Below are 13,033 nucleotides of genomic sequence, written 5' to 3' on the forward strand. Positions count from 1 at the left end.
GGTGCGAATGTCTTCACCTTTTGACCGTGGCTATGGCGACATACTGACGAGCGGTGCACAAGGCTTCTTCATATCGTCTTGTAGCGAATACATTGACTGGCGTAGTAGCAAAGTGGGGACCCCAGAGGGCAGGGACGGTGCCGGCGGGTTGAGCGTGGACCGTGGGGAGGAGCGACGATGACCCGAGATGAGAATCGATCAGAGTGACGTCAAGCGTGACCGAGGGGCGAGGCTAGACTCGGACGCAAGGGATTGCTGGAACAGACAGGCACCGTGACATGCTTTCAGCTGTGATTACTTTTCCCCTTAGCCATCTGGTCCCAGGATAAGGTTCCTGCCGCTCAAGCAACAGTCCCGTCCATACCTCCCTCGCAGGCCGAGTCTTGTTTCTCCCCTCCATTTCCTGTACGGCGTGCATCTTCATTTCGCCCACGCCATGCGCAGGAAATACGCGCAGCCCGTCCTGCCTACCCTGTATTTCAAGGATGGAAACCTCTCGATTCCGGGGTATACTTTTGAGAAGGTATGTCAGCCTCCCGAGCCCCCGCGCTGCCCGTCGTAACCTGTCAAGCCAGGCGGTCCTGTGGGATGATACTGGCAGCATGACCATGCTCGTGGAGGGCACAAGCTTGAAGGACGGAGCTAGTGTCTTGGCCAAGATCGTCCCCGCCCATTCCAATGCATCCATGCTCCTCGAGCGCGAGGCTCATATGTGAGCTGCTTCGATCATCGAGGCCGGCTTCTGATGCTCACCTGCTCGCTAGTCTTGAGCGCATGGCGACAACCCCCGAGTCGTCAAGTACAACGTTACGGATGATTGATTTTTTCTCCATCCCGCGCGTCAATGGCGATTGTGTCGTGCTTCTTCTGAATCACCCAGGTCTCAACGTTCTAGGACGTTATTTTCCATCCCACAAAGTCAATGACCTACTGCTCGGCGACATCTCGCGCGTGCGACCAGCACCATCGCACACAGATATACTTATGATGGGTACGGAGGAGCCGTATACCGTGGAGGAAATGGAAGCCATAGAAATTATGGATTTGGCGTCGTTCCTTGAGTATGTTCCCCTCCTGCTCATCGTGCGCGCGTGTGCTGAGTGACTTCGGACTAGATTTGCTATCCAAGCAACACATTGTCTCGAGATGATGCACAGGTATGCCCGCATTCGAATGTTTCCCGTGCTGATACTTACATACTGCAGAATCGGGTTGATACATCGTGAAGGCGAGTTGTGTATCCACCACATCCCAGAGCCAGGTCTTGACGAATGCGCATGCAGTACGCGCTAATGCGTTCCATCTCAATGCCCACAGCGGCCTCGTGCGCATAGTGCATTTCGGCAATCGCGCGGTCTCGTTAGAGCAATTTGGCGTGCCGTCCGCATTTGTTCTCCGTGCAGACGCCTTCGAGGAGGTCAAGAAGCTCAAGGTTAAAGAGGCGCTCTGTTATCTTGGTGCGCGTGCAATTATTCGGCATCGGGGGTGCCGAGAGGACTAACAGACAAGTATGATGCAGCGCCTGAACAGACCGGAGGCATGGAGGCGTTGAACGAGGACCACAGAACAGATCTATATTCGCTCGGAATTATGTTCTGGACGTTACTTGTTGGCCGAGGGACCATGCCGTTTGAAGGCGGACCTTTGGAGCTACTGCACGCTATCGTGCAGAAGCGTCCGATGCCCGTGCATGAAGTCCGCAGGGACATACCACAAGTACTAGCCCTCATAATCGACAAGGTATGTAAAATAGTAACTTATCATGCTGTGCCTGATGTCAGAACATTATCACATATAGCTCTTAATGAAGAATCCTGACGCTCGATATCAGAGTGCATACGGGCTAAAGGCAGATCTTCTTCAATGTCAGAGACTGCTTCTGAGAGCAGTGACAATATCTTCGGATCAATCGACGGAAGTACGTAGGATATCGAAGCAAGATGAATGACTGAGAACTGAGATTTGAAGCATCTCCTAGCTCATCCCATATTTCGAGATTGCTTGTGAGGATAGATATATGGTAGAGTGCATGGATTATTTTTGTACTGTCCTTGCTGACCACGGAAAACAGGAATTCACGATTCCCAGCCCATTGGTATGTTGCTGCGTGTCAATCAGCCGTTATCAGTACTGACAGGAGTACGCCGTGGCGTAGTTCGGACGTGAGAAGGAGCTCGAAACAATACGAAACATCATCCGTCATACGTCCACATCGTACTCGCGTCACATTGGCTCCCCGCACGGCTCGATCGTCGTTAGCTCTTCGGATAGCGCAGGCGCAACGAACGATGATCCAAGCGACTCGCGCTCCTCAAGCGACGCTTCCATGCAGACGCCGATGTCGACGACAGGTGATGGCTTCAGTCCACGACTATCTTCATTGAAAGCATCAGAGGCATCGGTGACGACGATGAGCATGAGCCCTGGAGTGTCCGGCAGCGATGGGCTTAGAAGAGTGGCGTTGGCGCCATCGTCGGGTCGGGCTAGGACGCATGCAGTCATCGTACTCGGGCCGCCAGGGTAGGCTTTTCGTCCTGTGTACGCCAATGTTTGGTTAACCCGACTTCAACCCGTAGAGCTGGCAAGAGTTCTCTCATCCTTGCGAATCAAGCGAAGTGGAGATGTAAGTTTGTCATACACAGATATCACAGCAACTCAATTGAGCGTCACAGCGCACGGGTTGTGGGGCCAGGCGAGATTTTCCGACGTAGAGGCGGCACCTTTCGCATCATTGGTATGCAATCCGTGGAGCTATCCTTCAGGAATTTGTCGCACTTAACGCTTTGCAGCTGGCGTGTCTATCTTCCGTCCTGCGGCAGTTAATCGTGTTTCACACTGATCTGCACAACTTTGTGATTGCATTGCAGCGGCAGCTGGGTCCTCAGCTGCGGAACGTGCCACTGCTCTACGAAGGTGCACCTGAGCTGCGCGACATCTTGAGCCTCTTCGACATCTTTATCGAGGCGCCCCAGGAGGTGCTGGAGACTCACGAGCTACGCGCGCGTTTCCAGAGTCTCTTCAAAAGCGTGTTTCAAGTGTTATCTGAGACACGTTTGTTCGCGTTGCTCTTGGACGATCTGCACGATGCGAGCGACTCGTGAGTTCAATGTGTAGGGCTTCGAACAAAGACTCATGCCGTGCGATAGGTCATTGGATCTGATCAACGCGCTTGTCAACTCCCGAACTCGCATCGTGCGTTCAGGTTATATGTGGCCGTTTGTCGCGTTCTTCGTGCTGACATGCTCTTGCAGCTCGTCTTTGCCACTGTGCGTTCAGACAAGCCGTGCGTTCAATTGTTATCTTCCCCCCATCGCTGCTCGATCAGACATTCCAGTGAGATGGTTGACAAGATCCGCGCGACGTTCACAAGCCGCTCCACCACATGGGTCAATCTAGAGCCACTGACGTACTCCGCAATATCCACGTTGGTCGCGCGAACCCTCCGTCGACCAAAGGAGGAGTGCGCGAGCTTGTCGCGACTAGTCCTTGTAGCGTCTCTCGGCAACGCATTCTCTGCGAGAAACATCCTTATGACCCTACAAAGACAGCATCATGTACGTCATAGCATCCAAGAGTGCCGTTTGCTGTAGCTGTAGCTTATTGCTGATCCAGATCACGTTCAACTGGGACAAAAACCATTGGGAGTATGTGGGCCGTCTTTCACGGCTGTTGCATGTACTGATTGATGTCAAAGGTACGATATATCCACCATCGAACCGAGCTTTCACGACAAGAAGATCATTGCGGACCCGAGTGATCTGTCCTACCTGATCAACCATTTCCGAGAGCTGCCGGAAGACGCCAGGAAGTACCTCATCTGGGCGTCGTTTTTTGGACCAACGTACGTGTCTCCGCTTTCGAACCCACGTCTCTGTGGTGCTTATCGGTCTCGTAGCTTCAAGATCGCGGAGGTTGCTCTCATGATGGATTGGGAAGACACAAGCCTGAGTAGTAGCAGTAGCAGCGAAGAGGAGCATGACGATATGTGGGACGTTTCGAAGGCGGTGTCGACCATCAGTGACAACGTGCATTCCTCGACCAGCAGGCGGTCCATTCGCGGCCTTCAGAATGCGATCGCAGAGGGCTGGCTTGTTCAGCGCGCTCGAGATATGTGCAGCTTCGCCCACGATCGCTATCGTCAAGCAGCTCAGGCAGAGCTGGAAGACATCCCAGAGGACGCAGTATCTAAGATGTCTTTCAGAGTAAGCCAGATCCGTGACGATATAGACATATCTACTGAGCATGCGCCCCCTAGATTATTCTGATGATGTTTCACGAGGCTACGCCTGATGTGTATCGTATAGCAGAGCATGCGAAGAGGTATGACATGGAAGGTTACTTACCTCTTCTCCTGGCTTATCTCTTTCAGGTGTCTGCCTCTCCTGCGGGAGCATGCAAAACGCGACGAGCTCCTAGAGCTGTCAATAGATGCCGGTGACTCTGCTAGAGCACGTGGCGCGCATGAGGTACGTGCACAAGACTGGCGACCACGTCTTCATGCGTTGAGAACTTTCCCATCTGCCTAGTTGGCTCTGCAATCGTACATCAACGCCCAATCATTACTTGATAACCAATCCTGGGTGAACGATCCTCAGAGGACTTGCTCGCTCTATCTGAAGCTCGCTGAGTGAGTATCATTGTTCGTAATCGTAATAATAGTTACCTGCAGGCTGACGCGATATCGAAAGGCTGTACACATGGAAAGGTATGACTGGCAACACCCATACCAACAAGGCTTTGTTAACTGGTTACATAGGTGCATTCGCGCAATCCGACGAGCTGGTGTTACAGTGCCTGGAGCATGCAGATGACATCGAGAGCAAGGTCAGGATGTTACGTCTTCGGTCAAAGAATCACTGGATGCGCGGCAATTACAAGGCCGCTCTCAGTGACACTCTTACTGGACTGCACCTCCTCGGTGTAGACGTGAACTCTGCACCGAGCAGACGTGAGGCAGATGTTATGTTCGAGCAAGTCAAGAACGAGATCCTCGCTGTTGGCTTCGACGAGATACTGTCCATCCCTCGCGCGCGAGACTCTCGAACTGATCTTGCTATCGCGTTGCTGAATGACGCCGGTATGGCTCTATCTCATATTCTGCGACGTCGCTTAAAACTGCGATAACAGGTCACAATGCATATTGGAGCACTGGCGAAGGGTTCTCAGATGTCATCGGGCTTACTGTAAGAGACTTATTCTAATGCGACATTCTGGTCACTGACAATTGCGATAGACGGTGCAATTGGCCTTACGGTACATGTTACGTGCACATCACACATATCGAAGCTAACCTTCGTGGTAGCTCGGGAATGTGTCCTGGGACTGCCCTCGGATTCTTCTGGGCGCTCGGAGGTGTGTGGTTACTCGGTCGACTCATTCTTGCAGCACTGATCTAGGCTTCTCAGCGGCAGCCGAACGAAGGGAGTTGTATCGATTCTCTGCAGACTTGGGGAGACTCGCGTTGCGTATAGCCGACGAATTTGGCACCAGTTACGAGAAATGGTGAGTTCGGATAGGTCGTGACGTCACAGTGTACTCAGCTTGTCGTAGTCGCGCACTGGTCTTATTCTCCTCGATGGTATCTGGTTTTGACAACGTGCACATCCGTGCCAATCTAGCACGACTAGAGGAAGCAATGAAGTACGGGCAAAGCGCGGGAGACAAGTGGGTAAACCAAATTTACCCTTATGCTGCGGATTCTGACTAGTTCATTGTTAGAATCTTTACGAGTTTTGCCAGCGTCCATCTGATGCAGACCCGTTTGTGGATTTGCGACCATGGTGAGGACGGGTCCTTTACAGTAGAGATGTATTAATAGATGGCAATCAGTCAGCGAACTTGTCATTGCAGCCGAGGAGGTGTGCCCATTTATATCAGTCTATCCCTCCAAATACTGACCATCACACAGTCCTTGACCGATGTCTCTCAATGGGCTCCAAGTGGAGACCTCGGACTTATCGCGCAAGGTACTAGCTTCTTCCCTCTCTGACATCCCACATGACTGATCGAATTCCAGGAGTTCTGAACTGTGTCCGAGCTATTGGCGGTTACACCTATGCAGATTCTGCCGAGACCGTGTTCGACACTGACACATTCAAAGAGGCTGAGTATTTGGCACGTGCATCGGAAAGCTCGGGTAATCCCGAAGTGACGATAACTTGGTGGGTGTAAGTTGTCCGATGTTGTTCATTGTGCTGATTTCTATGTCTTAGGTACGACTCCTATAAGGTATGTCGCCTGAGAGTCAATCCTACCTGATTGCCGACGGTGGTTTGTCAGGTTGTGAGCTTTTTTTGTCTGGGATTTGCAAGAGAGGCTGCTTCACTTGGCTTCTCAATATATGAGTCGCGAGATAAGCATCCAAAGTAAGCACTTATTTTTTGGGATGCGTGGGTTCTGCTCACATATTTATTTAGCCACAGGCATACGCGTTATGCTCTATTCTTTCACAATCTAGCCCTCATTCAATGTATCCGTGAAGGGATTATAGACGCACAAACTCGCAACCAATATTTGAGACAAGTTGAACTTAACCAAGCATACGTCCGAAAGTAAGCTCTTCTCCTCCATTTTCTTCCTCTTGATCTAATATTGGCGGTAGGTGGTTGTCCCCTAGTCCTGTAAACACAAGTGCCTGGGTTGCTCTCGTGGTACGTTTTGCATATCATAGAGCGAGCGTCAGCCAGCTCAACATCAATAGGACGCAGAGATGGCATCTCTTCTCAATGGCACAGAGGCATTCAAGCTCTACGATGTTGCTGTCAAGTGAGTTTTTGAATGAACGTTTTGCATTCCTCGTTTAACGGTCCCCAAGACTCGCTGTCAATAATGACTGGTTGCTGGAAAGCGGCTGGGCGATGTTCTTGGTGCGTATCATCACCATTAAATTTACATCATTAGCAAGTGCTTATGTGCCACATTATTACACTGTAGCAAGGGAGTCACTTTGTGCGGTGCGGAGTCGAAGGGCTGGGAAGCGAACTTCAGCGCAGGGGTATTGCACGCCAGGCTCAGTGGGGGGCGAAGGGTATAGTGTCAGTACGATTTTACACACGCTTGCGAAGTCCGCTGACAGTTTCGCCTGTAGGAATTATCTATCTTCCCGTCTGGACACGCGGGCACATTTTGCTTTGAAAAGGCATATTTTTTCTGCAGATGTTGCGGTGCAAACGGATGGTGTGGTCATGACTTCATCCAGCCCGCGCTCGCCTGGCGTATATGAGCGCAAAGCCGAGCAGACCGAAGAGGATGAAATCTCGTCTTTAACTGCACCGGACCTCGCATCAATACTCAAATGGAGCAAGGAGATCTCGAGCGATATCAACCTCCCGATGGCCTTGCAACGATTGACGGAGATTGCCACAGGTAGACCTGAATATCTGGATGTCAAGGTCAACATGCTCACCTTACATTCAGAAAACTCGGGCAGCCAGTACACATGCGTTGTTATTGCCCGAGAGGCTGGCGATTATACAGTCGCAACCAGCAAGGCTCCGCCTGAGGCTTGTCAGATGCATGAGTAAGTTGATAGTAGCAAATGTCATGGAGCGTTTCTGAGCCCTGCGCCCCAATAGGAATCCGATACCTATCAGGGCAATTTCAGATCCATTACAGAGGGCGATCATTCACCACGGTGGGCATTCTGGTACTTGTCAAGTGTTTGACACTCATGTTGTGACAGCTCTGAATACTAAGGAACGAATCTACTATGAAGATGTTTCTACAGAGCCTCGATTCTCGTCAGAAGCGCAGCAAAGTGCCTACCGGTCGGTCATTTGCTTACCTATCTTCAGCAACCGCGGCCAGACCTTTGGGGCCGTCTATTTGGCGTCCAAATATGCGTTCTCGCCGAATACAGTCGCTATCCTTACTTTACTCTGCCAGCAAGCCAGTATTGGAATTGCAAATGCGCTTCTTTTTCGTTCCGTTCAAGCGGGAACGCGTGAGAATTTGAAGATGATCGCTGCTCAGAGGGACGCCCTAGAGGCTGCTCGGAAGAGTAGAGAGGATGCTCTGAAGGCAACGAAGGTGACATCACAGTCATGACTTCGATCTCACAGACTAAATTTTGTTCAGATCAAGAGCAACTTTCTCGCCTCTATGAGTCATGAGCTTCGAACACCCTTTAGGTAAGCTTGTATCTTACAGTATCAACGATTCATTCACGCAACTTTGGTACGCAGTTCGTTTTATGGGCTCCTCGATATTCTAAGTGGAACGGAACTCAATCCTGGCCAAAGCGAGATAGGTGTGTTAGGTTCGAATTCAACATTACGCCGCACTAACGGCTGGCAGTGCAAACTGCGAAGCAATCGTGCGAGCTTCTGCTCAAGGTGTGTTGCCTTAGTCTCACTGTAGATCAATTCTCTCAACATGGGACAGATAATCGACTCCATTCTGGACTACAGCAAGTTGGAGGCGTCCGGTATGATCTTTACGCGATGTTTTGCCGTCTAGCTGATCTTTGCGCTCCAGCCTTGAAACTTGAATATTCAGGTTTTGCGATGGAGAACATGATTGCAGTACGTTCATTATATGTGCGCAGGCAGGCAATGCTTAAAAGCTTGTATCTAGGATTGCATGGAACTTTTATTGCCGATGGCTGCCAAGAAGCTAGATTTGTCATACAATATTGAGCCAGACGTTCCGCCTTGTGCGTTTCATTCCCTCGGACCTATGTCGAATACTGGCACTAATTGTGTGGGTTGATTAGGGGTCAAAGCGGACTATGCAAGAATCCGGCAGGGTGAGATCTCTTCACGTCTAAAGGGATGTGTCGTTGATGGCATACGAACAGTCCTGATGAATCTCATTGGCAATGCTGTCAAGTTCACCGCATACGGGTCGGTTCGTGTCATTTGCTCGGTCGACAAGTCAACTCCTACTCCTCCCGGAGAAGCCAACTTGAAATTTGTTATTCAGTTAGTTTGCGTTCTTCTCCTTGGTTCTTTCACTAAATTTTTTTTCCGCAGGGATACGGGTATCGGTTTGAGCTCTAGGTGTGTATGAGTCAAGCTCACGCAGCCATGCCAACTGAACTTGATCTTTAGCGATGTCGATCTTCTGTTTGTACCTTTTCAACAGGCGGACAACTCGTCTACCAGACGTTTCGGCGGAACAGGACTGGGTCTATCTATTTCTCGTCAATTAGTCAAGCTCATGGGTGGCGCAATCGGCGTGCAGTCGGAGCTCGGTGTCGGATCCGTATTCTGGTTTACGCTCCCTGTGAAAATATATGAATATGAGGAATCTAGACAGGCAAGTCTAAGCTAGCTCAATCAGGCATCAGCCTTTGCTAATGGTGAATCCAGGCCCTCGAGGAGATCAGTCGTTTGAAGGCACTGTTAACAAACCCTCATCCCCCTCGACTGCTCGTGAGTTCCGCGTCGAGCGCCACGCAAGCCCTCATGAGTACAATGTTAAGCGGCTTCCACGTCACTACGACCTCGTCGGTTCAAGAGGCCGAAGCGTGTTTGCGAAGTACAAAACCTTCGGATACGCCATTGGATTTTGTCATTCTCGACGATCAATCCGAGGCTTGCGTTGACGAGTTGACTCATGTTCTCCATTCCCTTTCGAATGAGGTGCACAAAGACACTAAAGTGATCCATTTGTTCACGCCGACTACGGACAACCTTGCTGGTACCCCAATGCTCAGGAACGACGCCGTAGCTGGGATCGTTCGCATAACGAAACCGCCAAGACAAGCTCGCCTCCTGCACACACTAGCGAATCTGAAAAATCTTCCATCTCAGCCCCCACTTGCGCCGCTTATGAGTCTATCGGCGATCAAGGAGGAAGAGGCATTAGCACGTCGAAGCTTGTATGGAAACGTGCTCGTGGCGGAAGGTCTGTTGTATATTCCCCAGACCATAAGCCCCCTCTCAATAGCTTCTTCAGATAACCCAGTCGCTCAGAAGCTCCTGATAGCACAGTTACAACGTTACCAGATCAACGTTGTTGCTACATCCAATGGGGAAGAGGCAATAGCTGGTAAGCTCGATCACTGCTTGTGTGGCGACCTCAATCTTAATCGGCAATAGAATGGGAGAAGCATGAACCAGGCTATTTCAGTGTCGCACTCTTCGATCATCGTACGTCACCTCAGTATAGATTCGACCATATTGTCAACCTTGACTTCACAGATATGCCAATATGCGACGGCGTCGAAGCATCTAAGCGACTGCGAATCATGGAGAACAAGCGCAGAGTCCCGATGGTATTACCAAGTAAGTCACGTACTTTCGGTTTCGCACGCATAGATGCTTAATGCAGGTTATCAGTCATAGCACTCAGTGCTGACTGTCAGGAATCGACAAAGCAGCTGTGCCTAAGCGCAGGTATGAACGCTTTCTTCAGCAAGCCCCTCAAAAAAGGTACACCCTACTCTTCTCGTCTCACGAAGATTGTCCTCACGCAGAGACACAGGCGACTTGTTGACGCTACTTTCTTCATTTGGCGAGTCCCTCGCGAGAACGAATCCGGACCCCGAGACTCCATCTCCGCCCCCATAGCCTATATATTCATCATCTATTCATGTTTGCATTACAATTATCTATTATGTTTCGCCTGCCTTACAGCTAACATGTACCAATTTATTCTACACATCACTCGCATATATCCACAGCCCTATCCACATCCTTGTACGCCATAGCATATCAATACCCTTGTACACCTGCTCAACTGTCGATGTAAAGTACGCGGACTGTAATTCACACCCGTAATGTAGCAAACGATCGATACAGGTACTTTGACCACTCCGATTGAGTCAGTTCTCTCGACTTCTCTTAAAATTGCGTGTAAGCTGGGTGAAGAGAGTCTCGTCGCCATAGAACACAAGGGCGAGGAAAATTGCTATGACAGACAGCCCAATGCCAAAAAGGCAGATGGCCATCCAACCTCTTTCGAGGTGATCGTACAGCTGCACTGCTTAGACAATATGCGTTGAGATTGGTGAAGTATCAGCTTACCTGACCGCCGATTACGGGCCCTACTGTAGCGGGAATATTTAGATCAGTGGCTGCTCCGTAAATACATGAGTTCTCTTACACCCTGACCCAATGCCGTACGAGAGATTGAATGCACCATAGACATGCGCATCTAAGTTAGATTGAATCAACATGCAAAGACATGCGGAATGTCCAGGAAACTCACAACCGACACCATCGAGTCGCCGTGATATTGTCGCTAGTTCTGCTGTGAGAGCGGATACAGTACCCGAAACTGCAAAGTCTACAATCTAGGAGTGAGCACATGGCTTACGTGTGTGACGACATGCAGCTCACTGGATAAAGCAAACATGACGATGAAGAATGCGAGAGACTTTTGGACGATGAGCAGCCCGAGCCAGGGCAGCGCAAAGAGGAGGGAGACGACGGTTATGAGCCCTGTGCCTATCCTGTCGACCCACCAGCCTGCGATCGTTGACGCTTTACCACGATGCATGAGTATAGCATACAAGTTGACACGATACATCCGCTCACAGAATAGAGTGGGAACTACGGCGGCAATGTAGACGAGACCAACTTTCGACGAGTTCAGTCGCCATGATGCTTGCAGATATAGAGGGAGCGCCGGCTCCTGGCTCGTCAAGATCATCCTGAAATTCGCGATTCCATGAATTTGCTCTGATGTAGGCCGATCAACACAATTACCCATAGATTAGAGTGCTAAAGCACGTCGCCAGCGCGCGAGAGGATCGCAGAAGCTTCCCGAGCACTGCTAGTAGCGATAGGTGAGATGGCTCATTTGACTGTCTCGCTGTCGTGTCTTCATGTGTTTCGTCGTGATTTGTTGTATTCGTTACCGGGGCTGTTGATGGCGGGTCCGACAAATCACCGCACTCGGGTGCTGGGGTAGCGTGACGTTCGGGATCTTCTTCCCCATCCAGCTGTTTTTGAGGTTCGTGGCTAGTATTCTCTGAAACGCCGCCTAACTTCTCGGTGTCGGCCTCGTCCTTGGTGGATGCTGCGGGGTCGACACCCCAGCGTAAAGCGTGATGGCGCTCAACTAAGATCAACCGGGCAATGAGGTCAAAGGCTGTTACAGTGATGCCGAAGATGAATGGTCCGTGGAAGCCGAAGGAATTGTAAAGCGCGCCCGCGACGGGCGGCCCTACAAGAAATCTGCCGCACATAAATGAACTAGATCACATGTACATTAGAGAGGCAGTGTACCCTATTGAGAGGCCGCTCATGGCAATGCCGAGTTGTCCTTAAGGTGTGCGTATTGAGAAAGTATGTTGGGAACATCAACTTCGCGTACTTACGCGCGACCGTTTTCTCTGGTACTGTGTCACAACTGCACGATGTCCATGAAGCGGTATGAGACGATCTGAATGAAATCGGAAATTCGCAGCTTAACTTACAGTAGCGCAAGACCAACAACCCAGATGACGGATGAGCTCAACCCCTGGAAAACACGAGCTAGGACCATGAGCCAATACGACGGTGCTAACATGAGCATGATCTGCGCTCCGATGAGAGCGACTTGTCCAATCAGCAGGGGGATCTTCCGTGCGTTGAATCGTTCAGACAGCTGAGCAATAGGGGGAGTGACTGAGGAGATTGGGCGATTTTAGGGTAGATCATGTCATATAGACAGGTGTACCTACATGCTACCAATCCGGCTGACTGCCACAATGCAAGCGGTTGAGTGCATGGTGAGATGGCAGAGATTAAATCTTACATATGCGAAAAGCAGCCATCCGACTAGACCCGAGACGCCGCTATATCCAAGAGCTTCCAGTCGAAATGGGACTACAGGTACAATGAGCGAGTACACAAGCAGATCGGTGGTAACGCCTGTGAAAGAATTACTTAAGTTGATTTTACTTAGATTTTTGGAGGGTACCTAGAGCCACCACTAGACGTAGTTCCATATTATAAGCCTGGATTTATGCTCTGCAAGTTCGCAAATAACGTACCGAGTGTGACATACCAGACAGAGCTCCTCCACTGTAGCCCCCAGGGTCTACGAGCATTGCCGCCTATCCCGGCGTCATGAATAACACGTGAGGACATCTACTTGATTT

General features: G+C 50.5%; 2 protein-coding genes across 2 annotated transcripts; one reads left to right on the forward strand and one right to left on the reverse strand.

The window, feature by feature from the left end:
* Positions 1–436: 436 nt before the first annotated feature.
* Positions 437–10,514, forward strand: POSPLADRAFT_1043081 (hypothetical protein; the record flags this gene model as incomplete). Its single annotated transcript, XM_024478222.1, has 59 exons — positions 437–523; positions 576–712; positions 765–1,061; positions 1,116–1,157; positions 1,206–1,261; positions 1,284–1,457; positions 1,520–1,740; positions 1,799–1,918; positions 2,072–2,095; positions 2,156–2,520; positions 2,577–2,623; positions 2,673–2,734; positions 2,868–3,097; positions 3,147–3,192; positions 3,252–3,283; positions 3,335–3,554; positions 3,613–3,644; positions 3,695–3,841; positions 3,896–4,202; positions 4,256–4,320; positions 4,370–4,466; positions 4,527–4,627; positions 4,689–4,705; positions 4,757–5,077; positions 5,128–5,183; positions 5,234–5,253; positions 5,303–5,352; positions 5,397–5,502; positions 5,551–5,664; positions 5,719–5,780; positions 5,830–5,858; positions 5,909–5,966; positions 6,017–6,167; positions 6,213–6,228; positions 6,280–6,365; positions 6,417–6,551; positions 6,602–6,650; positions 6,701–6,765; positions 6,815–6,866; positions 6,934–7,034; positions 7,088–7,519; positions 7,575–7,633; positions 7,682–8,028; positions 8,077–8,129; positions 8,184–8,248; positions 8,296–8,333; positions 8,383–8,425; positions 8,497–8,522; positions 8,575–8,653; positions 8,714–8,921; positions 8,973–8,999; positions 9,105–9,225; positions 9,312–9,374; positions 9,756–9,849; positions 9,901–9,993; positions 10,044–10,094; positions 10,146–10,229; positions 10,284–10,376; positions 10,429–10,514. 59 exons carry the CDS (start codon positions 437–439, stop codon positions 10,512–10,514), a joined length of 6,459 nt encoding a protein of 2,152 aa, XP_024344692.1.
* A 254-nt stretch (positions 10,515–10,768) lies between these two features.
* Positions 10,769–13,022, reverse strand: POSPLADRAFT_1130162 (hypothetical protein; the record flags this gene model as incomplete). Its single annotated transcript, XM_024483925.1, has 14 exons — positions 10,769–10,921; positions 10,971–10,993; positions 11,050–11,100; positions 11,155–11,232; positions 11,286–11,429; positions 11,484–11,599; positions 11,655–11,874; positions 11,983–12,125; positions 12,177–12,213; positions 12,269–12,300; positions 12,368–12,557; positions 12,614–12,632; positions 12,688–12,817; positions 12,922–13,022. 14 exons carry the CDS (start codon positions 13,020–13,022, stop codon positions 10,769–10,771), a joined length of 1,437 nt encoding a protein of 478 aa, XP_024344693.1.
* Between the last annotated feature and the right edge of the window lie 11 nt (positions 13,023–13,033).

Source organism: Postia placenta, assembly GCF_002117355.1.
Source record: "Postia placenta MAD-698-R-SB12 unplaced genomic scaffold POSPLAscaffold_1, whole genome shotgun sequence".
Classification (NCBI taxonomy): domain Eukaryota; kingdom Fungi; phylum Basidiomycota; class Agaricomycetes; order Polyporales; family Adustoporiaceae; genus Rhodonia; species Rhodonia placenta.